This window comes from Alosa pseudoharengus, unplaced genomic scaffold (assembly GCF_046254945.1).
Source record: "Alosa pseudoharengus isolate Yale_2024_CS ecotype anadromous, Long Island Sound unplaced genomic scaffold, YU_APseudo_1.1 YU_APseudo_1.1_scf_15, whole genome shotgun sequence".
In the NCBI taxonomy this organism is placed as follows: domain Eukaryota; kingdom Metazoa; phylum Chordata; class Actinopteri; order Clupeiformes; family Clupeidae; genus Alosa; species Alosa pseudoharengus.
The window spans coordinates 25,212,655-25,240,182 of NW_027468620.1; the positions used below are offsets into that span (position 1 = coordinate 25,212,655).

Genomic DNA, 27,528 nt, shown 5'->3' on the forward strand with positions numbered 1-27,528 from the left:
TTAATATACCTTAATATCCATTTCACCAAAAGAGGGATGGAAAAAGTCTGATGAGATGATGTCTTGCTTGCCCTTTTAGTCGGCGAGTTTGACATGGAGTGAAACCTGTGTGTGTGTGTGTGTGAGAAGCCCAGTGAACCTGACTCGTATGCTCTGTATGTCCCCCCTCCGTGTGTTGCAGGCGCTGCAGTACCTGCGTAAGCTGTGTAACCACCCGGCGCTGGTCCTGACGCCGCAGCACCCTGAGCACAAGCGCATCAGCGAGCAGCTGGCCTTCCAGAGCTCCAGCCTCCGCGACATCCAGCACGCGCCCAAACTGTCCGCCCTCAAACAGGTCCGACACACAGCCCGCTCTCAGGACCTCAGAGTCTCCTGTCCCACCCTGCACCCCCACGCTCCCCCTCCCATCACCAATGACTTAACACCTCACACCCTCTCCTGTTCTGACCGATTTTTTTTCTCTCTTCAGTCTCGTGTCATTCTCTCCACGCTCCACTTTGTTTCCGTCTTGTTTTCCATCTTGTTCACCCTCACACACTCCAGACATTTTCTATCTGTGTGATGTTGATGTCTAACTACTAGGGGTGTAAAGATTAACCGATACGTATCGGTATCCGTTTTTTACCGTGTAAGATACGGCTACATCGATACGTGAAGCCCCGTATCGGAAAAAAACTGAAATGAACCGGTCGTTATATCGATTTACTTGTTATGAATCGGTGCACAACCTTTTCTGCTCGGACTCATTTACGTTCCAAGCAGCGCGTTCATCCCACTTCCGGTTTTGAAACTATACGTGGCACGGAATTGTGGGTAATGCAGTTCGTTTTTGGTTACATTCATTGCCCAAAGTTGTCAAATGACCTCATTACCCATACATCTATTGCAACTCAACCATGTGACAACTTGCACTCGGTCGGCTTTTGTTTTTCGAAATCCAGCGCGGAATTAAGCACTTATAGCTTTCCTAAACAGCAACGATAGTCTGTAGAGTAGCCTTACCTTTGATGAAGGGATTTCCTTAATGTTAAATAATAATTTGGCCCTTGCTGCTAAAACGATGCATAAATTATTAGCCAATGATTTTGTTCATATTCACTCAGACTTGTGGCATTTTAGGTTTCTGCATTAGGTCTACTGTTGGAACAAAATAAGCCCAGAGAGTTCATTGATTTGTAGGCCTATTTTATCTTGTAGGGTAGGCTAGGCCTATATGAGAAAAGGCCAATAGTGTCTTAAGCACTGTTTTATTTTATTTCGGTATTGTCTTACCTCAACAAGGCTACAGCTCCATGAAAACAATCAGATATAACTCTATAAAATCTGTAAAGTCTATAAAAATGTATTTTTATGTTGTATTTGGCTGCTGTGCTTGACTGAAATGTAGACTATTCTTTTTTCATTTCAATACAGTATATGAAACAAACCTCAGTTTAGATAATCATATTCACACATGTTGCCTAATTGACAACCATGACCATGATAATAGATAATATAAAATGAATGTGCACCTTGAGCAAATTATAAAAAATCTTTCAGAATGCCTTGCATTTTTGAACTGCATCGAATCGCATCGTACTGAATCGTTTTTTATAAACATGTATCTTGTATCGAATCGTGCCCATGTATCTAGATGCGAATCGTATCGTCTTTTACATGAGATTTTACACACCCCTACTAACTACCGATATGAATACCATGCAGCAAGGTCATTTACAGGTTCTCATCTCTCTCCCTCTCCCTCTTTTCTCCCTCTTTTCTCCCTCTCCCCTCCCTCTCCCTCTTTTCTCTCTCCCTCTCCCCTCCCTCTCCCTCTTTTCTCTCTCCCTCTCTCCCTCTCTCCCTCTCTCTCCCTCTCCCTCTCTCTCTCTCTCTCCCTCTCCCTCTCCCTCTCCCTCTCCCTCTCCCTCTCCCTCTCTCTCTCTCTCTCTCTCTTCTCTCTCTCTCTCTCTCTCTCTCTCTCTCTCTCTCTCTCTCTCTCTCTCTCTCTCTCTCTCTCTCTCTCTCTCTCTCTCTCTCTCTCTCTCTCCTCTCTCTCTCTCTCTCTCTCTCTCTCTCTCTCTCTCTCTCTCTCTCCCTCTCCCTCTCCCCCCGGTCTCCTCCTGCAGCTGCTGGTGGACTGTGGTCTGGGCGGAGCAGGTGGAGCGGAGGGGGCCACTGAGGCGGTGGTGGCGCAGCACCGCGTGCTCATCTTCTGCCAGCTGAAGAGCATGCTGGACATCGTGGAGCAGGACCTGCTCAAGCCACAGCTGCCCAACGTCACCTACATGCGGCTGGACGGCAGTGTGCCCGCCGGACAGCGTCACTCCATCGTCTCCAGGTACGGGCCACGCCCAGTTACTGCATTTCCCAGTGGTTTCATACAGATGGCCAGAATACCTCATATGTGACAGGGCTCTACAGTGCGCCCATTTCACTCGCATATGCGAGTAAAAATGATGACGTGCGAGTGCAAAAAAATATTTAGGCGCACTGGTGCGAATGACTTCTAACCATGTCAATGTTTGTCTACAAAATACACCGCGACATCGAGAAACAGTACTGGTGCAAACCATAGAATCACGTCGCGAATGCAGCATAAAACTACACCTCCCATCAACGTTAGCAGTTTCGCGTTGGGACTCGATAGTAGTAGTCGCTTCTATGAAATCCATGAGCGCGCAGAGAAAGCGGAAAGTTAGACTAGCCAGCCAAGATGAAAAGATTGAAGAAATTAGTTCTTCCGCCTTCTATCCACCGAATTAATCGGATATAGGAGGAACAGGATAAGATTCTGAGAATGCAGTGAGAGAAGGAAAGGTAACCCAACATGCTTTTTAGCCCAGTTGACGTATTGGCTGCAATATGCAAAATATAGCTGTAGCGAACAGGCATAAAAGTAGCTTCCCGTAATACTCCCATTTTATTCAAAGGTAGAACGCTACTGACAACTCCAGGCTTCCACGCATGCTTGTTTGTTTACACCGAATACAAGCTTAAGTGCAAAACGAGTGTAGGCCTAACGTTTGGCTACTGCCCCCAGCAATGCAGATATTTCAAATAAAAAAATAAAAGTATAAAAATATATATATATATCCTTGATTAGACTATGTTTTGTGGAAGAGAAAATTGACTGTTTTAGTAGTAGTATTAGGCAGTATGCAGTCAGATAGGTCACATGGGCATATTTGGATTAGCTACAGGTGGATTCACAAATAAATAAATTAGCCTACATTTGGCAGGATACTTGATATACAGGCTAAATGCAAATATGGCAATGTATTATATTATTTTACATTAACAAAATGTAGGAAAATAAAACAGACTGAAAATAAAGTAGGCACTGATCTTTAAAATCCTGTTTCCTGTAGCCTAAATGTTGTCAGTCATTCTTAATATTCGCAATTGGTGCACTGGCATGTTTAACTGTTAGCTGCAGTGTAATGTTAGATTATGTGTAAGTTAAGTACAGAACTGACTGTGCTCCCAAATTTTTGTCTGTGCTCCTAAATTTTTTAACTTGGGGGCACAAGTGCTCCTGGAAAAAAATGTTAGTGTAGAGCCCTGTGTGAACATAGGCCCATTTTCTTTTTTTCTTTTATATTAATTTGATTTTATACATGTAACAGAAATTGCTTATATCAGTAGATACATTAACCTTTACATTTACAGTCCTACTAACTCAGGCTAGATATTCACATTCTGTTACTGTTACATAGGTCTCTTTTCATGTTCTAAATGACCCTTTTATTAATAGTACAGTTAAGGAAAAAAAGGTTAAGTTAAAGTGCTGCATGGACGGAGACACACACACTCACACACACCCACTCTCACTCTCACACATTCATTCAGACACATGAACGGAGGGCTTTATAACCCTTACTTTGACATGAGCCTCCATATGAGCGCTAAAACTAACACCAGGGCCACAGTGGGGACCAGAGTTTTCACTCTCCCACACACACACACACACACACACACACACACACACACACACACACACACCCACACCCATCCGCTCTCCTCATCTTGTTGCCTCACACACACACACACACACACCCATCCGCTCTCCTCATCTTGTTGCCTCACACACACACACACACACACACACACACACACACACACACACCCATCCACTCTCCTCATCTTGTTGCCTCACACACACACACCCATCCGCTCTCCTCATCTTGTTGCCTCACACACACACACACACCCATCCGCTCTCCTCATCTTGTTTCTCAGGTTCAACAACGATCCGTCCATAGACGTGCTGCTGCTCACCACTCACGTGGGCGGCCTGGGATTGAACTTGACCGGTGCCGACACGGTGGTGTTTGTTGAGCACGACTGGAACCCCATGAGGGACCTGCAGGCCATGGACCGCGCCCACAGGATAGGACAGGTACGGCAACCCAGCAGGGACAAATTGGGGTGGGGGGGTGGCGCCTCTGTGATGCGTGTTAAAACAACTCGAAAACTAGACTTGGTGTTTTTAAAATGTTCAAAATGTTTAAAAACGGTGACTAACTCTGTGTGAATGCAATTGCCGCCACAGAAACGTGTGGTGAACGTGTATCGCCTGATAACGAGAGGCACGCTGGAGGAGAAGATTATGGGCCTGCAGAAGTTCAAGATGAGCATCGCCAACACGGTCATCAGCCAGGAGAACGCCAGTCTCCAGAGCATGGGCACAGACCAGCTCCTCAACCTCTTCACTCTAGACAAGGTCAGTTCATACACTCAGGCTACATGCGGCTGGTCACTCAGGCTACATGTCCACAAGACAACACCACACCCACAGAAAAGCTCTTACATGCGTCATTATGTTACATGTACACACATGAATGTGCTTATGGATGCATGTTTTTTTATGTGTACACTCGTGCACTGTTGAAAATGTATCTCCACATTGTCATGTACACTACATTCACTGTTCTAAATTCAGTGATGCGGGTCATTTTCCTACCTACTTTCCTCACATGCATTCTCAGTGACATACACGCCCACTTAGGGATTCTTCTAGTAATAAATAATTGATCAGCCTTCGTCATCTCCCACCCACTTTCAACCCATTTATCAGCCCCCTATCTGCCCACTCATACAACCACACCATGTCTGAGGTCTGGCTAACTGTTCCGTGTGTGTTCTTTCTGTGTGTGTGTGTGTGTGTGTGTGTGTGTGTGTGTGTTCGTTCGTTCGTGTGTTCTCTGTGTGTGTGTGTGTTCTCTGTGTGTGTGTGTGTGTGTGTGTGTTCTCTGTGTGTGTGTGTGTTCTCTCTGTGTGTGTGTGTGTTCTCTGTGTGTGTGTGTGTGTGTGTGTGTTCTCTGTGTGTGTGTGTGTGTGTGTGTGGAGGACGAGAAGGCCGAGAGGAGCGAGCCGTCGTCTTCTAGCTCGGAGAAGGCATCCATGAAGGCCGTGCTGGACGGCCTGGGAGACCTGTGGGACCAGCAGCAGTATGACACCGAGTACAACCTGGACAGCTTCATGCACTCGCTTCAGTAACCCAACCCCCCCCCCCCTGAGCCCCATCCCCACTGCGGACAGTGTTACAACCTTACCCCCTACCCTCCAACAGTCAACATGGCTTCATGTACTCTCCTGGGTGTGTGTGTGTTTGTATGCGTGCATGTTTGTATGTGTGGAACAATTTAAGATTACACACCCTTCCTCCCTCTCTCCACCCTTCCTTCCCTACCTCTCCAAACAGTTCTGAAAACACACACACACTCCACAGACTGGGTGAAGGAAGCATGAGTAGGTTTTCTAAATTAGGAAAGAATTGCCTTGAATCACTGACTTCCAGTCCACAGACAAAGCACACAGTAGCCTGATAGGCCCACTTTTTGGGCTGTAGATTTGGGTGTAACGCGCTTGATAAGTTGGACATTGGACATGTGTGTACTGTGTACTGAAGGCACGTTATTGGAGTTGACTGGAAGGGGGGAGTGGAGACTCCTGGCTAAAATGACCTCGAGCCCACAAGGTGGCGCCCTATCAGGAGACTCTGTATGCAGTCCCCCCTTACCAGGACTGGTCACTTACCCACCCTGGGTCACTGTTGGTTTTTTTAATTGCTGCTCTGTGTGCTCCAATGAAAGACTTTATGCCCAGACATCCACTGCATGGCTGCAAAGGGACTTCTCGCCCAGTCGCCAGCACTGCGGAGGGCTTCCAGGACACGCTCCCCCTTCCCCCCCGACGATTCCTCCACCCACACCACCTTCTTCACCAGACTTTTGTAAACTGACTTAAGACGACAACAGAATCTAAATCTACAAACAGACTTGTACATATTTCTTTAATTTGCCTTTGTAAAAGCTGATAGAATGGTAATAAATTCTACTGAGCTGTGATTGCTGTTTAATTGGTCACAGAGAGGTGGATGAATGTTGTCTCTCTAAGTCTCAGACATTCATATATTCTTTCAGACAGTCAATTAGCCCATTTCACAAGATGGGGCCGCTGTGTAAATCAACTTCCTGTGGAACAGCACTGTCCCATAGACAGCAAAAGAAAAGTCCACAGGAAAGACAAAAGCAGGAAGACGTTTTACCCTGCCAATTAAGGCATCATTAACATCAACGAGGCCGGACACCTGGACACTGTGAAATAGGCTTATTAACCGTTTTCCTTGCAGGTACGTCAAAATGCCCAAGTATGAATGACCAGGCAGTTGTATGTTCTCATTTACAGAAGTCCTGTGGAAATGCAGTTCTCCTTCAATATCCTCCATATTCACACTTTGTCTTTTGTGCTAAAGTACCATATTGAAGGGCAGAGAGGTTGCCTTACCTAGACAGCAGCACTTGTGTTTTTCATGAATTCAGGCCCTCATGATATAAGCACATAATGAAAGACATCACCCTTAGATCTGTGGCCTTGTAGTTAGCAGCAGATGTGACCTTTCCTTACCCCTGAGGTGACCTACAGTTAGCCTCTCTATATCTTCCACAGTGTCAATCTGCATGCTGCTCAGAACATTACTTACCCTTTGAGCAGTTTCGCCCACTTGCTATCGTCCCAACCTAGCTCTGTTGAGGCTGCTGTCGCCGCTGCCTTGGATCATCCCTGTCTTCTGTAATGGGATGATCCAAATGTTAAGTTGTATTTGGAGATTCTTAAAATAGCATGCCTATCGGTAGAATAGCGAGAGTGCAAACCTTTCTGTACTGATGAGAGGATTTTCAGATTTTCTAATATGCTATTCAGTCATGTGGTGCAGCTTGAATATGTTGCACTAGCGAAGCCAAAGCCAATGCAGTGTAAGGGTCATATATTTAGCACATATCCGTTTTGAAACTGCATTGACTGTAGAGGCTGTATATTTGAGCGCACTAGTTTACAGCGTCAGACATTAGGCGGCCCTGCCTTTTGGGGCTAAAAGGAGAGCTGCATCTGGTCAGAAATTATTTATGGAAGCGGCTTTTGTGAGAGTCCTCATCTGTCTCTCACACCACCATCACAATGAGCCCTGGAAAAATGAATAATTGAATCACTCTTTGAATTGAATGAACAGTACCTGATGTTACTGTCGTAAGGATAAGACTCCTTCAATGAAGTTATGCTCTGTCGAGGACACAGTGGTGAGTGGGATCCATATCATGGGAATATACATAGAGCGACATCACTTGTATGTGTGCGTAACATGTTATGCTACTGCATAACTTTAAGTGTGTGTTCTAAGCTTGGTTACACTAAGCCTGTGCACTTGTTTTGTAAAGGCATTGTGTAATATGCAACCTAGGTTTTGCATCCAGCCATGAAGCAGTGAAATGTACAGAAAGAGATCATAGAAGCAGAGAGGACTGAAGGCCTTGGGAGCAGCGGAGTCAAGTGTTTTGAATGGGTTTTGAATACAGGGCAAACGGGAGACCTCCGTTCAAAATGTACTATTTGTGCCTTTGTCCTCATCCTGGAACTGCAGAGTGGTGGTTCCAAAGTTACTTTTAATGTGCTTCTCAGCTGCAGGTACATGCAACCCTTGTCGGCACATATCAGCCTCTACCATTGACTCAAATGGTTCATCAAGGGAAGCCTGCAACTAAACATGTCTGGAATTGGGAAGCCTGTGTAGGTTCTCTGGAAGAAGACTGGTTTTCTTGATCGGAGAGGTTAACCTAAGAGAACTTACAGGGTCAGGTAATAGAAATATGAGTGAGTGCTTTGCAGAGAGGTGTTATTAATTTGGCAATAGTTAAACTACCAGGACACAGGCAGAAGTGAAGGAAACCCAACCATGCAAAAGAAGACGAAACGTTTCACTGCGTCATACAACTACATTTAATAAGATTTTGCTTATTAGTACAGAAAAGGGGGAGGGGGGAACTCATGAAGGTGGGAACTACAAACTTTGAAGCAAGTAGAAAGCATTAGCAGCATTGCACTCCATGTTTTGTTTTTGTTTTTTGTGTTTTTTTCTTCTATCACAGTTTTACTGCAACTTCAGACAAGCATAGGTCCAGGTTAACAATCTCAAAGCCGTGTCAAGATAGAACCAGTTATGTCACTTAAATTAAAAAGATAAATTAGAAAAAAAAATACATCTTAAAAAAGATACATTTATAAGTAGTGGTTAGTTTAAGAACACAGCTAGGAAGTAGCAGTTTGTCAACCTTCTTAGATTTTCTTTTTTTTTTTCTGAAATCACAACATGATTGAGCGGGCTATAGGCTGCCCAGAGAGAACGTCCATGGAACAGAAGTGTATACATACTACCCAAATATAGTGTTACATGAAATATATAGACATTTATAGAGAAAATGAGATGGCCACCTTCACCAAACACATGGCTTTTTTGTTGGTTTTCTTCGCATTTTTCCCTTTTTTCTTGATTTTTTTTTCCCTTTTTTGCCCCCCACCAAACTTTTGTGACACCTTCAGTCATTCAGTTATCACTTGTTAGGGTATAAAATGGTTGCAAAAATTAAATAAACAGATCAATACTTGGTGGTATGACAATAATACTGGCCCTTGGGGAAGGGGTGGTGGGGACCATGATGTTAGTACTAGATGTGGGTTAGTGAAGGACCTCCTGTCCAAAAATCCAAGGGGGCAAGCTAGATAGGACGTTATCCAATGACTCAGAGGGAGGCCACATGAGAAGGAGATGCCAGAACCTCTCTGGGACCTTCAAGTGATAGCTGAGATTCTATCCATTTCTATCAAAACTACTGGCAGTCTTCTCCCAGCAGTTTGAAAAAAGCAGCCAGAGTACTGTAAATTTCCAATATATTGCATGATGTGAGATATTTTGGTGGTTGTGCAGGAATGCCATAGTCATGGAATGGCTATGCTGTACAACACAGTCTTAAGATACACCAAATTACTGTTTGTGAGTAGCGCTAATACATTCAAGCTAAGTTACAATCACACTAGCCTTCAAGGCTGGAACACCAGAGGGCAGCTTTAGATGAAACAAGAGAAAATGTGAATATATATGGGGTCAGAGAAAATTCCAGAAATTGTTTTGACATCTCCTAAGGCCTGTTGTAAGAGGTTTCGTTTTTTGTTGGTGGTTGTACTTAACTACATTAAGTTGTGTGGCATGGACAGCAGAAGAGGCAGCATCAGTAGATTGATCAGTAATGGTGTCTGCCTTGCACATTCTGCTAATGTATTTTATTGCCCATTCATTCATTACAAAGCCAAATCATGTACATTACGAACCATCGTGGTTTTGAGGTGTTTTTTTTCTTCTTCTTGTAGTTAAGTTCATTTTCACACTAATGTCAGCAATATCAGCAAGGTAACACATAAAGCTTTGCATTTCAAAAATCTAGACACTTTAGTAACAATATTACAAAGGTTTTCAGCTTCAAAAAATAAAATGAACAAAGAAAAAATAAACCTTTTTAAGAATTATCATAAAATTAATTTATTCCAAGTAAAAATACAAAATAATATTAATGACATTGACCAGATATGAAAGTCTCCCCCAGAAATAGCTATATTAATGGTTGAGAAATAAGTCTGTAAAGAAAATACGAAATAAAAATGAAAAATATGTAAATATGTTTTAATTATTTTCTTTTTTGCAAAAATCTCTAAAAATAATGAAAAATTTCTCAGTACAAAGGCTACATTACTACTGGAAGGTACTAGCATGTAGAGTAGGTAAATACACAGTAGAAAATGATTTTAGTGAATCACAATGCTTGCAATGAAAATAAATTTGCAATAAAGATTTACGCCTCTTTTTCTTTTTTTATCTTCTTTTTTACAAACAGTACAAACAGTATTGCACATTACAACAAAGAAGGTTCTTAGCCTTAAAAAAATGGGTCTAATTCAAGTCTTGCGTGAACAGAAGGCCACCACTCCTTTGATGCACCTTGGGGGCTTTCGATCAAGTTACAGTTTAAACACTTTTGTATCTTTTGTAGTTTTATAAAATAACATTCTTTTCTCACTCCCTCCACCTTTCATCAAAGACCCCCCCCCCTCTCTCTCTATCTCTCAAAGGTCTCTGTCTTTATTAGTGATTTCAGCTTACTATATCTGGGTTTAAGATGCTTTTACAAAATCAACCAAAAAAAGTGAAAGAAAAAAACAAACAAAAGAGAGCACAATAGTTTTAAAAATAATAATAAAAAATAATTTCTTTAAAAAAAAGCAGAAGATCTCTTTCACAATTCTGGTCAGAGTAGTAAATGATTGATTATAAATATACAAAATAAGGGAACATCTCTTCAGTTGCCTATCCTCAGCACCTGATGGACTATTTTTTTTCTGTTCTTGGGTTCTAATAGGCAGGGACTGCTTCTCTACTTGTATCACCATGTTAGGTGATTACTCCAGTGAGGGGACTGGTTCTCCTTTAGCTCGATAATAAGGTAGACTCTGTACTTCAGCTAACTACGTCATTATATTAAAGTTATAAAGCTCTAACTCCTTCAGTATATATATTTTTTTATTTTCTCCAAAAATAAAATTAAAAATAAAAGCAAATAAGCATGACAAAAATAAAATTAACCATCTGTTAAATCATTTTTCTTGCAGAATTAAATTAATATATACTTTTTTATCTGAATAAACTTACTTAGAAAATATCAATTTCTCTCCTATTATATTTCAAAATTGAGGTATTGCAAAAGATCATGTCAGTCAGAAAGCACACGTATCGCTTTTATTCTCTTTCTCGTTCTCTCTTAAAAAAAATATAACTGACTGTCCAAAACTGTCCAGATAGAAAGAGTAGTGCATAACAAAGGTGTTTCATCGAGAATGAACCAACATAGAAAACCCATCTGGGTGGAGAAAGAAAGATCACAAAAACACCCAGAATTCACTTTCATAGGGATAATTATTACTCATGGTTAGCCTTTTTAAAGTTTTTTTCCTCATTAAACAACAAAAAAAATAGTTTTCTTTATTTAAGCTTCCTGAAACCAAAACGAATATAAAGGCTCACCCTAAGCCTGACAGCCTGTGACCAAAAGCAAAAAGACTGCAGGGACTTAGCGGTTAACCAAGGGTTCACAACACTAGGAGAGGATGGAACAGGACTCACATTCTGCATCTACTGCCCTGGGTATTGTCCTCAGAACAGCTTCAAAAAAAGTTTAAAAAAATAAAAACTAATCACACCCTCCACACAACTCGACCAATCTCCTTCTCAGCAACCAGAACTGCTCTTCTCAGCCACTGCATCCTGTAACTACCCAACGTGGTGAACCCTAGACCCCCAAATATATTCAGCCTTTTGCCTAGTGAACAATGAAAAAAGAAAAAATCAAAATCCACCATTCTAGCAGATCGTTATTCTATACTTCAAGCTTTGCAGGAAAGAATCTGGATATAAATGCACACAAGGTTCTGGCAATGTTGTAGCACTGCCATAGCCACGGTGTTAAAACATTATGTGCAGGCTGAGAGCTCATAATCTTAACCACCCACTTTCATCTCCACAGTTTCTTTTTCTTCTTTAGAGCCAGTGTTCTTTTTTAAACAAAATGAAATCCTCTTTTTTCCTCCCAAAATGCATCTGCTTGCATCTGCTAGGCAGGTCATCAAACAAGTGGCCCAACACAGTATCAGCCTGTTGTGGTAGTGTGTTGGTGGTTTAAATGTTAGACAAGTGAGCTCTTTGGTTGTTTTTTTGTTTTTTTTTTCCTCGGGGGAGGGGGGGGGGGGGGGGCGATGATCACATATTGTGTTAATGGAGGAAGGAGACTGACAGTCAATCTCATCTCCTGTGTGTGTGTGTGTGTGTGTGTGTGTGTGTGTGTGTGTGTGTGTGTGTGTGTGTGTGTAACTATTAGAAAAGTACTGGAAAGGTGTGCGTGTATACTAAAGTGTGTGCACAGGTCTCTTGTGTGAGTAAAGGAGAACTAACTAGGGAGAGACATGTTTGAGAGTGTTTGTGTGGTGTAAGTGTGTACGTGCATAAGCTTGGACATACAGTATGTATACATACACTGGTTATGAAGTTTCACAGGACTTCTATGTCGGACATCAAAAACAGTTAAAGCGAATCACAGTTCTAGGCATACTCAGACCTAACTACATACTGTATAAAAAATTGCACAATTATATTAACAATCACTGCAAAAAGTACTTCACCTATCATAGACAGTTGTTTTGAAAGTATATCCTAATACATCTAATTTTTTTTATTTTCTTAACTGTAATTATTGATTAATCAGGTTTCGTCATGCTCACCATACAGCCAGCGAGCCAATATCAAAAGGGGTTTACTGAAGGGTCATATTATAATTTTCATACCATTTTTAGCATTTCAATGAACTTCCCCCTGTCGTGTCCAGTTCCGTGCTCAAAAAAAAAAAGTCTTATGTCTATATCTGGTGTTGTGCAAAAGAAGTGAGCCGCGCTGAATAGTAGACATGATACTGAAAACTCTATTGCATGCAGCAACCTGATTGAGATAAACATGCAGTTAGGGGCGATGTCACTCTCCACCCCCAACTCTGGGCCCAAGTGATTAGTTCAGAGGGGACCGCATCCCACCCTGTCTCATGCCAGCATCCTGTCTGTTTAAAATAAAAAAAAATATTTAAAAAAATCAAGTGTCTTCACTGGGACTATATTCAACACCCTAGGCCTGAATAGAGTACTAATGTAATGTGTCTGCCTCACATCATGGATTTAGCAGCAAAAGCTATTGCAGCATTACATTTACATAACACTAAAAATGAATATCTTGTTAAAAAAACAAAACAAACAAAAAAAACAAACAAAGGGCAAAGACAAAATTTAAGAGGGGAAAGGGAGGAAAAGTATCTGATTGCCTGTATGAGGTATTGACATTTAAAAAAAATGGAGGTCCAATATAAGGTTTGTTATTCTAATTAGGGTATTTTGAACCATACTACTGAGTATCGGATAGCTGTCAATTTTGCTACATTTTTGCCACCTACTTAAGTTTTTTTTATTTTTTTTTTTTTACATATTAGTTTGCTTATACCTTTGGTCATTTTTAATAGGGGCAATCTTCTACCTTTTCTGAAAATAAGTGCATGCTCTTTTCACACAAAAAATTAATTATCTCTACATGAATAGATAGATATAAAAACAAAAAATATAAGATTTATAAATATTCATATTTGTAATTTCACTCAATCTTTTTTTTTTGAAAGTGGGTCACAGCAACCCCAGACCTACCCACCGAGACGGGTTGGGGGGAGAGGGGGGGGGGGGCAATGTTGAAAAGAATAAGGATGGTGAACGGGTCTGAAGTATTGACTAACATGAGTGTGGTCTGACATGCAAAAGTGCAATTTCTGAGCGGTCACTAGTCTTATTTTTTAATCATCTGCTTAGTTCTTATTTTTTTTATCTATTACAAACCAAACACTGGACAAAATTTTAAGAGCATTGAAACTGCATTATTTCTTTAAAAAAATGGAACCAAAACAAACAAAAAAAGTTAAGGGATTTTAAAAAGACCCATGTATTCGTGGTTGTTGATTTTGTGGTTATGATGGAGGAGGTTGGTAGAGGCGAATAGGGTGCTAAGCGAGTGGGTCAATGGGTTGGAAACTGGAGGGGACAGAAGTGGGGGTGGTTTGCTGGGGTGGGTGGGATGATGGGACATCTAGCTGGGCTCCGGGGCAATGGGGGGGCAGGTCTGTCTCTAACGACCCCCCCCCACCCATCAGCTCCAGCGAAAGGACACGTGGCGAGGCCGGTCGCCCCCCTCCTTGACCAGGGGCTTGTGAAACTCACGGCCGGCGCGCGAGTGGATGCTCGCCCAGCAGTACTCGCAGTAGTACTGGAGGCAAGTGACGTTGGCACAGAAGAAGGGGGCGAACTTGCCTCCGCAGCGTGCCCCCTGGCACTCGTCACACATCTGGTCGTCCAGGACGTAGGGCTTCACCTCCACCTGTGGGGGCGGGGGAGTGGAAGGTTATTCAAGAAGATATAGGTGGATGTCTTCGAATTCAGAGCATGTGTATTAAAGAATACTTTAGATTTTATTGACTTAGAATTTAATTAAAATTGGGGTAGATGCAGAACTACAATTACAGTGATCTATTATTTGTCAAAATGTATGATTTCTTTATGATGCATTGTTTTTTTTACTCAGGGTAATTTCCCCTTTCAGGTTGGATTTTCCTCATTGTTTTCATTGTGAGATTAAGATAAATCTCTGAAACATTATTCTTCTCTTTACTCCTCTTTACTTTACTTAGTTAACTTTACTAGGGGTGCCAACAAATGTGAAGGGTGCTGTAGTTAAAGCATGTTATGTCCAGACACATGAAGATAGACTCAGTCTTTGCCCAACAAGTCCAAAATAACACTCCATTCAAATCTTGTATGTAAATATGGTAAAAAATATATAATTCCAACCTCACATAATGTCCCAATTAAGCAGATATGTAAAAATGGCCACTGTCATGGGTAAATGTTATACACAGCTGGCCAAATGTAATTAAGCTGTGCTTGACATACAAAATTATAGTTTACAGGGGAACCAGGGAGACCCTGTTGCACAAAGGGCCAAAAGAGTAGACTGGGACTGCAGGCCCCAAAAGACATAGTCTAGCAAAACTGGGATATGACCCCTAGGTCACCACATGGATCATTGTGCACTCACACATGCACAAACAGTCACACACACACACACACGCACAAACACACTCACACACACTGTAAGACTGGACTCACAGGGGCCAAGATGAACAATAGAGGCCTTTGGCCCAGCGGGATGGTTCTGATGACAGACTCGGCAGCCTTCGCCGACTTGGTCGTCTTTCAGCTTCACGCAATGGGATAACACACCGAAAATAGCCAGCTAACTTGAATGGGGATCCAGTGAGCAAAAGGCAGATACCTATAATTACTGTAGCTAGCTAGCGTCTGCTAACTTCAAATGGCTGTCAGCTCTCCAGAGCGCAATGGTTTCCCTGGTGGGTTGACCATGGCGCAGGGTTTCCATACATATTGTTAGCTGCAATGATTGGCCTCTGGACCGCCACCGAGCGACTACTGCCAAGGCACATCTTGAAAATACATGCGTGCAGAGACTCCGTATAGCACTAAACTCTATCTAGCTGCCTACTAGTCGTCAGCGTGCTATTTCCTCATACTAGTTTGTGGATAGAGCCATCATATTTTCGGAATACATGCTTTGGAATACATGCTTAATATGATGGGGGAAAAAACCCATATCCCCTACATTGTAAGACAGAATCATGTTTTAACATTGCGTATGATTTGGCTTTGCTTTTGAGAGCACTCACCCGCTTGTCGATGTCATTGTGCTGCAGCTGGACGAATCGGGCGCTGATTGCAGCGATGTAGCTCTGCTGATTGGAGAAGGCCACACGGCCTGCCCCTTTGGGGTACTTCAGCTCCGGGTCAGTGTCAATACCAGCGTAACACACACCTCCATACAGCCTATCCATGATCATAGCCAATTCCACTAGGGGAGAAAAACAAACAGATGTAATGACATGTATACGCAGATATGTATGCCTGCAATATACATTTTAAAATAACTTGTGCAACTCTAAACTGTTTTGCGAGGTTGAACCTGTGTGAGATTAAGGTAGGGATCACATTGACCAGTGGCAAGCGGCATATTTTGTATTGTTCGCTATAGTTCGGCAGAGGAACAGTTATTTTGAACATTGAACTTGCCTCAACTTCCAAAGCGTAACGTGAGGCGCATCAATTGTCAAGTTAGGCAACATAACGTAGAAGGCTGTGTAACTTAGGAATGAGATATAACTTCTTTTAAATTACTATGGTTTGAGTGTTGGGTTATGCTTATTGCTGCCGCTTCATTATTTCCAACGTGATCCCCGCCTTAGTCACTGAACACCTTATCCAAAGCCCCAGATTGGGGTATTCCAAACTACCCTCTCTGCCCAAAGGTAACCCTATCCTTTCTCCAAACCCCCACCTGCACGAAGAGGTCGTGGAACCCCGCCAACAAAAATGGTTTTCCGAGGGTCAAGTGGCTGTGATCCGTCCATCACATAGTCACTGTCGCTCAGGTTCCAGGGGCGGATTTGGACCTGGGAGATGGGAGAGCTTCAGTGCCATTGCTCAGTCAGCAAAAACACATAGCTGTAAAAAAAAAGGGTTGTTTTTCTCACCGGTTTGTCTTTGATGGTGGGACTGGAGACACACAGGTAGAGCTTCTGGTCCTCCTCAATGCAGGCATCGATCAGGGCCTGAACTGAAGACTCCTCCTGGAAGAGCAGGAAGGCATAACCTGGAAAAGCAGACAGGAAGAGAATATACATATTTAAAAAGGTGAAATGCCCTTTATTTTATCTCTTGCTTTGCATTTGGAATTCCTTCCGCATTCAACAGCTATTAGTGAGGGTGTGTTTGTGCACATGACTATCCACCCAAAAGTATATCAGATAGGGAGAGATTATACCTTTGCTTAGAAGCACAAAAGGAGCCCAACCGGACAGTGTAATAAATTAACTTGGTGTAGATTTCAACCATGCACAACAGCTGGGCCACACCCTCAATGGTAAGATCGCATCACCGGTCATAGTCTTTTAGGTCACAAGATCACTTCTCGATTAATGTGGTGGTGTTAAAGCAGGTTGAGGTGTGGCACTACTTTAGATTTAAAGACTGAAGTATACTGCATCACACACACACACAGACAGACCCACCCACCCACCCACACACACACACCCGGACGCAGTAGGGGAGAGCTGAGCGGAGTGCTGACCGTCAGCTGAGGAGACCGCGTTTAGCAGCTGGCTCTCAGTCACCGCGGCACAGTAGTAGAAATGGAAAGCGCTGGAATGCGCAACGATCATGCTTTACTTTCAGCATTCCAGAGTGGAAGACACACAGGGAGGGGAGCCTGACTCAGCAAAGGCTGGAGGAGAGTCCTGTTGCGGTGAGTGAGTGAAGAACAAACTCGCTCTCCCCTCAATAGTCAAAGTGAGTGGAAGATGGTGATAAAAGAGATAATAAAAAAAGGATACAGAGCCAGGCAGAAAAGAAAACTACTACAACAACAACAACGACAACAACAAACTGACTGAGAGCAGCGTGCTCAGTGGACCTGGGGCCACTCCAATATGTGGCTGTTTAAGGTCACAGTAATCAATCATTCCAGCATAGACACACACACACCAAACAGCTACTTGTTTACACAAAACTCGTCCTTTCAACAAGCAAGAGCCCATATGGGAGCAGGACTCCAGTTACTTTCAAACTGACAAAGCAAGATTTATAGAGTTCTGATGGCTCAATCCCTACGCACTGTAAATCTCAACAAAAGTCAAAAAAGTATGACCAATGTCAGTCTGGATTAGAACTTTACAGTTCTGCCTGCCTGTGCACCTGCTTGTTCATAAACTTCACTACACACCATCCACAAGTCACTTCACAGGAGACCAAGCCACAGCCAACAACATTTGGAAGAGTGAATAACAGGGTCCGTTCTGGACAGAACTCAGAGGCATAAAAGACCACTATTTCTATTTCTAGCCTACGGCTTCCATGCCAACAGCACCTCTGTTTGGGCCAGGCAGGAGTGGAGATGGCTGGGTCTGTTTTAGTGACTGGGTTCCATGTTTGGGAGAGGATGAGAAAGCCAGACATGAGCTCTCAGCCTGCTGGAGTATACCACCATCATATATATTTATATAAAGTATTTGTCAGTTCTAAGATCATGTGGTGTATCACTTAGATCCCGTGTGTGTGTGTGTGTGTGTGTGTGTGTGTGTGTGTGTGTGTGTGTGTGTGTGTGAGAGTGAGAATGAGAGTGTGTGTGTGTGTAAGAGAAGACAGACAAACACGGGCCTGCAGCACTGGCTCCACTTACATGCTGCAGTGAGAATGACTCAGGGATTTGAGCCAAGAGAGAGGCAGAGACAGAAAGTTAGGTACACAGTGTTCTGAGAGACTGCAAAAGAGTGAAAGAGAAAGGAGGGGGAGAGAGAGAGAGAGAGAGAGAGAGAGAGAGAGAGAGAGAGAGAGAGAGAGAGAGAGAGGGAGAGAGAGAGAGAGAGAGAGAGAAATGAGACAGTCACACAAATGAGAAATCTTTGGGAAGAGAGAAGTGAATATGGCACTTCATGTGACCGACTGCCGTTAAGTAAAAAAGAAAGTTGGACTCCATAAGGTTAGGACAGCACGCTCTCGAAAAGCACAGAACCCTTTTTATCTCATCTTCACCTAAGGAGCCAGGACTATTAAAAGAAATCTGTTACATAACAGATGGACTGTCCTGAGTCTTTCTAAAAAGCATTTTGGCTAAAGATTAGTTGCAGAAGAATAGTGCAAGTGGGCTTTTCCATGTGACTGTTTTGACTAGTTTACGCTTTCCCGTGTGACTAGTGATTCCCGTAGGCTTTCACATTGGCCAATAGCACAGCTACACACAGTGGGATACAGAGAGGACAGGGGGTATGGAATAACCAGAGCATGTGTATTTGTGCACGAGAGAGAGAGAGAGAGAGAGAGAGAGAGAGAGAGAGAGAGAGAGAGAGAGAGAGAGAGAGAGAGAGAGAGAGAGAGAGAGAGAGAGAGAGAGAGAGAGAGAGAGAGAGAGAGAGAGAAATATCCGCAGTGGCTCGTGCCTGAGATTTGCAGTAGTTTACTGCTGAGTAGCACCCTGGGAGGAGAACAAGGAAATGAACAAACACATGCAACACACAGAGCAGCATTTTCCTCTCCAACAGTCCCCCCCCCACACCGGCCTGAGGTAACCATTAACCTCACGCACACATAAACAGCAGGCTGTGGATGGCCCACTACCTCAAGGCCTCCCTGCCTGAACTCCCTGACAGCACGATCAGCGCTTATCGGGCGTCAGATAAACAGCCCTCGGCACAGTTAAGAGAGAGCTCTCCAGCAGTGACACCGATAAGAGGCGGCAATAAGTAGCTGTTATTGATGTAAAAATGCTTTTTACAACAAGAGCATTCCGCACAAGGAAATGACATCATGCTGCGATATGGGCTAATAAGTGATGCGTGATTGTTTGTTGTGGAGGAGTTCAAGGTCATGAATGAGTTTTTGTTTTTTAAACTGTGTGCCTAGAGAGAGGCATGGAATTTGCCACATCATTTCTTTATTTTATATGCCAATTCAGATCCTATATGTATGCATGTATGTATGTATGTGTATCCTTGTTCTGTAAAAAAGAATAATTCTGAAAAAAGAATAATGCATCCTGTTTTTTTGCTCTCTTTTTACTGGCATGTGCACACAGCATATTTACTCCATTTATATATATAGATAGATAGTATACATCTGAAGTTTCCTTGCAGGCTTAGCTGTTGCCAAAACAGAAGGCAAAGCACCCGTGGACCAGCAGGTCAGTGTCTGGGCTTTGAGGGAATGGGAGTAAATCACTGCCTCCAGTCCAGACCTCCCAGGACCAGAGGAGTGGACAGAAGACTATCCATCTGAGTCATTCCCACAGTACTACTGAGAGCAAGCATCCATCTTCTCTTTCTAATCCGGAGCTGAGACGGAGACACCTTCATACCAGCTACGATAAATCCTGAGCGAGTGAGCGAAGGATGGAGGGAGGGAGGGAAGGAGGGAGGGACCGAGAGCAGGAGGGAGAGAGGGAACAAAAACAAGACTCACACTGCTTCACTCACGAGGCTGAGCAGTGAGAGAGTGTGGGAAGAGAAACAAACACGTATTCCGCTAAAGCAAACAGCCAGGCCAAGTCATTAAGCCGCTGTTTAAAAGAAGCGACGACATCACCCACTGCAAATACAAAAAAAGAGGACAATAAAAAAAAACACAAAAAAAAAAACTCCCCACACTTCCTCCTTCCCCCGCCAAGCTCTTGACTTCCACAAGCTCTTGCAACCAAAATAATCAGCTGGACAGTGTCCCTTACCCACGTCAGTGCGGTCTGTAACTGAAAGCAGATGTATCGTCATGCCACTACTAACAAAATAAGCTCTGTCCAGTACCGTCCTCCAGTGATATCTGCTAATGGTGGAATCCAGTGAGGATGGACAATGCACTGCATCCTAACTGATCCAGACGCACACTGGCCTTGTGGTAATCAGTGGGGCAGCTGTAGCCTACTGGTTAGCGCTTCGGACTTGTAACCGGAGGGTTGCCAGTTCGAACCCCGACCAGTAGGCACGACTGAAGTCTGCCCTTGAGCAAGGCACCCAACCCCTCACTGCTCCCCGAGCGCCGCTGTTGTTGCAGGCAGCTCACTGCGCCGGGATTAGTGTGTGCTCCACCTCACTGTGTGTTCACTGTGTGCTGAGTGTGTTTCACTAATTCACGGATTGGGATAAATGCAGAGACCAAATTTCCCTCACGGGATCAAAAGAGTATATATACTTACTTATACTTATCAAATCCACTCGCACCCTCAGGTGATCTCTACAGTCCCTCACAGAGAGACTCTGAAATTGGGACGTCACACAGAGATGCGCTCGAGCGCTCTGATGACGATCTGTCTTTTTGGGGACTGTGAGGCTCCATTATTATTAACCAAACTGAAAGTCGTCACTGGAGCTTTTACATGACCTAGGGCCTGCACAGAGGTGGCTTTGTGGAGAGACAGATGACTATTGGGGGGGGGGGGGGGGAGAGAGAAACACAGTAGATGGCTGGCAACACATGCAGCACTGCACATCCCGGGTTAGCGCAAAACACAGATGTTTGCCCCTGGACACTGAAGAGGATTACGACAGGGATATGACTTTGTTACGTGGCCCACATCCATCCACACGCACACGCACAGCAGTGATTTTCAATTAAATGATGAATCCAAATTACCTGATACCTGCTAAAGAATTAAAATGCACACTAATACTAAATCCCATGCTCACACTCAAACTTCATGGGATAGAAAACAATCTGCAAATCATCTGCTAAATGGCTAAACATCAAGGGTATGGTTTCAGCTTTGTCCTAACCAAAAAGCCAACCATTGAAACCTAGTGAATTATTAGGCTGAATACATGGAAACCGCCCTGCTAAGGTTTCAATTTAAATGTGAAATCAGTCTGGGAGAGATGGGACAAACAAAAACCTACAACTGGAGAAAGTGTATGACCAGTGTCTGTGCTACTGAGTGGCACTGAGGCCCTGGGACTGGACAGTGCACAAGCCGAGGAGAGGGGAGGAGAGGAGAGGGGAGGGGAGGAGAGGGGAGGGGAGGGGAGGAGAGGGGAGGAGAGGAGAGGGGAGGGGAGGGGAGGGGAGGAGAGGGGAGGAGAGGGGAGGAGAGGGGAGGGGAGGAGAGGGGAGGAGAGGGGAGGAGAGGGGAGGGGAGGGGAGGAGAGGAGAGGGGAGGGGAGGAGAGGGGAGCAGAGCACACCCTGTGCGTGCTGCTGAAGGGCCGAGAGCCACTGAGTGAGTCACACAGAGCAGCAGCGGCAGCAGGGGCTTTCATAAACGCACCGAGACACACAACTCCCCGCTGGTGTGTCCGGCCCCTGCCAGGCGAGCATGGAATAAGAGCATCATCTTCCATTCGCTAAGCTCCGGCCAGTCGTTACTTTCTTTCTTTTCCTCCTTTTTAAAAAAAATAAATAAATAAAATAAAATAATAACGATGGAGATTGATGGCAACTTGAAAGCGGTCCCACATCTGCTGTTACACTGGTTACAGAATAGGGAATGAAGAAACCACATGCACAGTACGGAAACACACACACATGAGTATCTGACATGTTCTCCTTGTATACAACAATTATATGAATAATATGAATGTAATGCTTGATCCTTTCAAGCGACAAGACTGTTTAACTACATGAACGGGAACGAAGGGCTACCATGGGTTCCCCCATATTAGGCTCTATGGAGGCTGCAGCTACAAAGAGACTAGATGAAGGTGTGCATCTCCTCTCAGCTTAACCCCTGCTCCAAATGCTTTCCTTAAAAGGAGACCTGGGCTTTCTCTCCTAAACAAAAAGTCTATTTTAACATCCCAAGTTTTTGTGTGTGTGTGTGTGTGTGTGTGTGTGTGTGTGTGTGTGTGAGAGAGAGAGAGAGAGAGCGAGAGAGTGAGAGAGAGAGAGAAAGAGAGAAAGAGATGGAGAGATGAGACAGAGAGATGAGAGAGAGAGATGAGAGAGAGAAATGGGAGCATAAAGATGCTCAGACAAAGGGTGAGCGAAAGAGCAAGAAAGAGGGAACAGCGTAACTAGAAATGTTTTTTTTTTCATTCCTCCTCCAGATGCAATGCATTACCATCTGCCTGAAGAATGTCCGCTATTTCCAGGCAGACCTTAATAGCTTCCCTACTCTGACGCATGGATGGCTGCCGCCGAGGCTTCTGGGAATGACGCAGCGCCTGACCCTGCCCAGTGATCGCATCACCTGCCCAAAAGACACTGTGACATCCCTCCCCACGGGCGTCTTCACCGATCTGACAAACACTTTCCAGTCCAGGCAAACATGATTTCAACCAACACAATTCAATTACACACACACAAACACCAATGCACAAACGAGCACATAATAACACACACACACACACACACCAGTCTGTATCCATCTGCACAACATGCCCTGGGCACATTATATGATGAGGGGGGCAAACAAAAGTCCTCTGCAGGGGCCGTTCACTTCCCGCACCAGTTAATATCCCCACAGCTCGGCGCACAAAGCACTCTAGCTGGGGCGATGGGGAAATAATCTCACCAGGAGAGAGAGAGAGAGAGAGAGAGAGGTGGAGGAAAAAAGAAAAAAAAATATTTTTTTGGAGGTGAGAGGGGGATGTGAAGTTGGCCTCTGCCTCCAAATCCTCATCTCATTAAAGTGAAGTGGAGGGATTGGCTCTAGGACTCACAGCAGGAGTGTGTGTGTGTGCTTGTGTGTCTCGAACAACCTCACAGCAACCCAGTCCGGCACGCCGGGGCCCAAGCACAGGGCCCTGAGCGGCGGCCTAGTGTTATTATCTTCTAAGGGTCGGACAGGAGACAGCTGGGAGCCCTATTAGCGTTAGTGTTCCCCGCGGCGATTAGCGTACCTTTGGGTGGAAAGTAGGATTTGCTCTCGGCTTTGTGTGGCCAGTCCACCACTAGGTGTCCGTAGCGACGGAAACTGTTGGTAATCTCATCTGCAGGGAGAGAAAGAGAGGGAGAGAAAGAGAGCGAAAGAGAGAGAGAGAGAGAGAGAGAGAGAGAGAGAGAGAGAGAGAGAGAGAGAGAGAGAAATAGACATTAAATTAGATCAGACAGGCTGAAAAGGATTTTTTGTCTTAAAAGACCTGACATCATTGACTGGTCCGAGCTGCAGTTGTGTGTGTGGTCACACTTCTGGTATGCGCTGGCGGAGGGATAGGCGCTGCTGGCTGACACTGGCTGGTGGCTGTTTAACACTCGCTGTTATTACTGCACTCATTGTGCTTGTGGCCTCATGATGCTGCCATCAGGCCAAGGGCTGTTATGAAACCAGCCTTTTGTGTGTGTGTGTGTGTGTGTGTGTGTGTGTGTGTCTAAGAGGACTGTGGAAGATGAACAGTAGACTATAGTGTATGCGTTTGTATTTGTATTTGTATTAGTATTTGTGCGTGTGTGTGTCACAGAAAGACAGAAGTTAGGGGTGTATCGGTGTGAATGTGAGCGGGAGAGGGACAGTATGCTCTCCTCTGTGGAAGGACTTGTGTGTCTCAAGTCTGACTTTAATAAAAGGCTTACTTAAGAGCCAGCCCAGCCCTGTGGATTCCCAGAGCCCAGCCTGGTCTCTCCCCGTGGTGGTGCTCACATCTGCCCTGAGACAGACAACCGCCCCCCCCTGCCCCCCCGCCCGCCCGCCCGCCCGCCACCACAGCTGTAGCCCCGCTGTCACACACAACACCTCCCACCCAATCCCACCCCTCTTCTGTTATCACTGCCAACACCACACATGCAGCATGAAAAACACACACACACACACACACACACACACACACACACACACACAATTACCAGCCCCATGAGGTAAGCCAACACACACGGGTCCCACACGGGCAGCCAATGGGCTTGCAGGGGCCGCCCGATGGACCCACCCCAGCAGCCAATGGGCTCGCACTTCCCACCCACGCTGTGAGCCAATCAGCCTGGTGGGGCCAAAGGGCCAGGGGGAACAGAGGAGACGGGCCTTGTGGGATCATGAGATGGCCCCAGCTGGAGGCGGCCTCTCCTCCCAAGCTGCAGGGGCCGAGTGCAGTTTTTCTAGCCCTGGCTGGCCAAATAGCCGGTGTAACGCAACCCCTAGACAAATCTGCGGGGCACAGTGGGGGTGGGTCAAGGACAGACAGCGAGGAGAGTGAAATGGATCTGAGCTATAGGTGTGTGTTTGTTCCTTTTTGTGAGTGTCCGTGTGCGAGTGTCTGTGTGTCTGTGCGTGTGTGTGTGTGTGTGTGTGTGCCTGAGGTGAAGACTTGAGATAGTTGAGTGAAGGGGGTGGTATTTTCCCAGATAATCTGCGTGTGAATTGGGACTTGGGGGGGGGGGGGGGTTTGGGTGAATAGAGTTGGCTGGATGCTCTGACTTCATTTAACATTTAGTGGCAAACAGCTGTACACACAGAAAGTAAACCATGCCATCTGTGAAATCTGTGAAATTCCTAAACCTTTCCAAATTTAATTTGGGAGAAAAAAAACAAACAAGCATGCAAATGGACACAAAAGCTGTGACAACAACTAAGACCACAGTCAGTATACCACAATCTACAACTAAGACAATATCCATGAATACAGGCAGCATAAGATGGTGAGTTGTGAGCACATGGATAATGCCTTGTCCAACAATGACGGGAGATGGAAGACCTACCTTCATCAATGTCAGGGGGCAAGCCTCCGACAAACACCTTCCTGGAGTAACGCTCCATCCTCTCTCCGTTCTGGCAACGCGTTGGTGAGCTCAGCCCTGGCGTCAGCGACTGCTCGCCATGGCCATCGTCAAGGAAGCCATCCTCAAAGGGAAACAGTGAAGAACGACCTGCATCACGGCAAGACGGAGGAAAGAAGAGATGTAGAGAAGAGAGAGAGAGAGAGAGAGAGAGAGAGAGAGAGAGAGAGAGAGAGAGAGAGATAAAGAGAGTGAGACAGGGGAAGAAGCAAAGAGGTGAGGTATTAGGAATTAAGATGAACCCATGTGACAGGCACAACAACATTTGCCGTAAGCAGGTCTGGTAATGAGCCAGACAGTACATCGAGTTGAGAGACGTGGCAGTTGCGAAAATGTTTACTTAGAACAGTTCACATAAAGAGTGACTGATGGAAAGTACAAATTCCACAAGACCAAGGAATCTTATACCGAATTGAGAGGAGTACCTCTATCTTTCTAAGACATAGCCTACAAATCAAACATATGCATTTCATCTTCTGATTGCTTTCAATTTCAGATTTGTGTTCTACTTGACTGATGTATTTTTTCTTTGTATAGAATGTTTATTTTGATTACAATTTCAAGTTCAGTAAATGTATGATTTAAGTGAATTATGTTACAATCATACATTTATGTGTGTATCTTCCAGAGGTCAGATTTTAAGTTGTTTAAGGTGTACAGAGGAAATGAGATCACTGCTTTGTTTGGGTTTAGTGAGCATTCGTTTTCACCATTTCTGGACATGGCTTCTCTGACTTCTTATATGTCCACATATTTAACACTGGTCAGAGTTCACCAGATGAAAATAACTCAAGGCTCTTTCAGCCTGCTGCATCTAATGAAAAAATGCCTACAAAAATGGACAGGGAATGAGACCTTAATGAAAACCACCATTACAATAAAGCCAGAGCAAGCGAAGCCTATTATTATTGTACTGTAATCAAATCCTGCTCCAAGGCCAAATGTGTTTCCAGAATGCATGTTGAAATATGATTAGCCTTGAATGGTGAAAACCTAAATTGATGTTCTGCTAAATTACTGACTGTCGTATGTTTTCTATGGCCATTTTTGGCCTGAAGACGAAAAACTGTGTAGAGTGTCTTAGAGAGGTTATATGAGCACGGCATAGCGCAACATAGCAGCGGCCCATTTGACCAAGTCCACATTCTCAGTTCTCTGAGCCTCTGTTGCTGCAGAGGTGTCAAAAGAAGTGAGAATGGTAGCAGTGCCTTTTATTAACCATCCACAGCATTAGTTCAAAATTCTGTGCAAAAAAATGTGTGCAAGGCCACAATTCCCACAACACCTGTTAAGAAATTAAATGTTAAAAAAAATTTGTCACATCTGAGAAGCTCCATGCTCACAACACTGCTTCAGTGAGGGATTTGGACATTGCCTATGGTAAGGAAGTGTTTTTGTGGTTGTCAATGTTGGTCTGGACAAGACCAGTTCCAACATGAGGATGGAAAATACAAGTGAAATGAAACACAACCAATCCCAATGAAATGCAGGAGGAACTAAAACGAATAATATGTGACACTAATGGCACATAGCAGTGTTTTAGGAGCATGCAGTTACACAGGTACTGGAGAATTAAAAATCATCCCTCTCACCAGATGATTAAAACGTAAATATCACGAGACAAAACCAAAAGGAGCATGGAATCATTTAGATTTCATCCAACTGTGTAGATGAAACTAGAGCTAGGTTCTGACATCAGATTACGAATCACAGGTTCTTGCGACACACCCACACACACGGGAACCAGAGATTAACATCCCTCCCAAGCCCACTCAGCAAGCACAAGACAGAGGAAAGGCGACAAGGTTACCTCTTCTGCGGCCATAGCTCCTGGCTGCTTGTGAACATGATGGAGGGAGAGAGAGAGAGGGGGGGAGAGAGAGAGAGAGAGAGAGATGAAAGGAGGTTTAGAGAGTGGGAGAGGGGAAAAAGAAGAGGAGAGTAGGAGAGTAGTTTAGGATTGGGGGGGGGGGGGGTGTTGGGAGAGAAAAAGAGAGATAGAGATATACGTTTTGTGGGCAGACAACCAGAACAAAAATGACCAAGGCACAGAGATAGCACAGTCAGGCATACTTTGTTAGGGGCTGTCCCCCTTCAGACGGGAACAGGCTTGTGGTCAGAAATTCAGAGGCCTATCACACACACACACACACACACACACACACACACACACACACACACACACACACACACACACACACACACACACACACACACACACACACACACACACACACACACACACACACACACACACACACACACACACACACACACA

General features: G+C 44.4%; 2 protein-coding genes across 8 annotated transcripts in view; one reads left to right on the forward strand and one right to left on the reverse strand.

The window, feature by feature from the left end:
- The first annotated feature begins 145 nt into the window (after nt 1-145).
- On the forward strand, nt 146-6,332 carry LOC143123815 (TATA-binding protein-associated factor 172-like). Of its 2 annotated transcripts, none has more exons than XM_076285101.1 (5): nt 146-334; nt 2,109-2,320; nt 4,222-4,381; nt 4,535-4,705; nt 5,332-6,332. In XM_076285101.1, exons 1-5 carry the CDS (start codon nt 149-151, stop codon nt 5,479-5,481), a joined length of 879 nt encoding a protein of 292 aa, XP_076141216.1. In that variant the 5' UTR covers nt 146-148; the 3' UTR covers nt 5,482-6,332. The 2 variants fall into 2 exon arrangements, with proteins under 2 accessions (XP_076141216.1, XP_076141217.1); XM_076285102.1 differs by having other exon boundaries at nt 5,341-6,332.
- Nucleotides 6,333-13,479: 7,147 nt separating this feature from the next.
- LOC143124458 (cytoplasmic polyadenylation element-binding protein 3-like) overlaps nt 13,480-27,528 on the reverse strand; it is a 32,237-nt gene continuing 18,188 nt past the window's right edge. For 4 of the 6 annotated variants that reach the window (XM_076286004.1, XM_076286002.1, XM_076285999.1 and 1 more), the window contains 7 exons: nt 27,061-27,084; nt 25,173-25,340; nt 23,387-23,476; nt 16,545-16,663; nt 16,349-16,463; nt 15,684-15,865; nt 13,480-14,320 (listed from right to left, as the gene is read on the reverse strand). In XM_076286004.1, the coding sequence (XP_076142119.1) occupies nt 14,093-14,320; nt 15,684-15,865; nt 16,349-16,463; nt 16,545-16,663; nt 23,387-23,476; nt 25,173-25,340; nt 27,061-27,084 (926 nt within the window). In that variant the 3' untranslated portion in view covers nt 13,480-14,092. The remainder of the gene's footprint in view (nt 14,321-15,683; nt 15,866-16,348; nt 16,464-16,544; nt 16,664-23,386; nt 23,477-25,172; nt 25,341-27,060; nt 27,085-27,528) is intronic. The other 2 variants (XM_076286003.1, XM_076286001.1) reach the window with 1 other exon arrangement.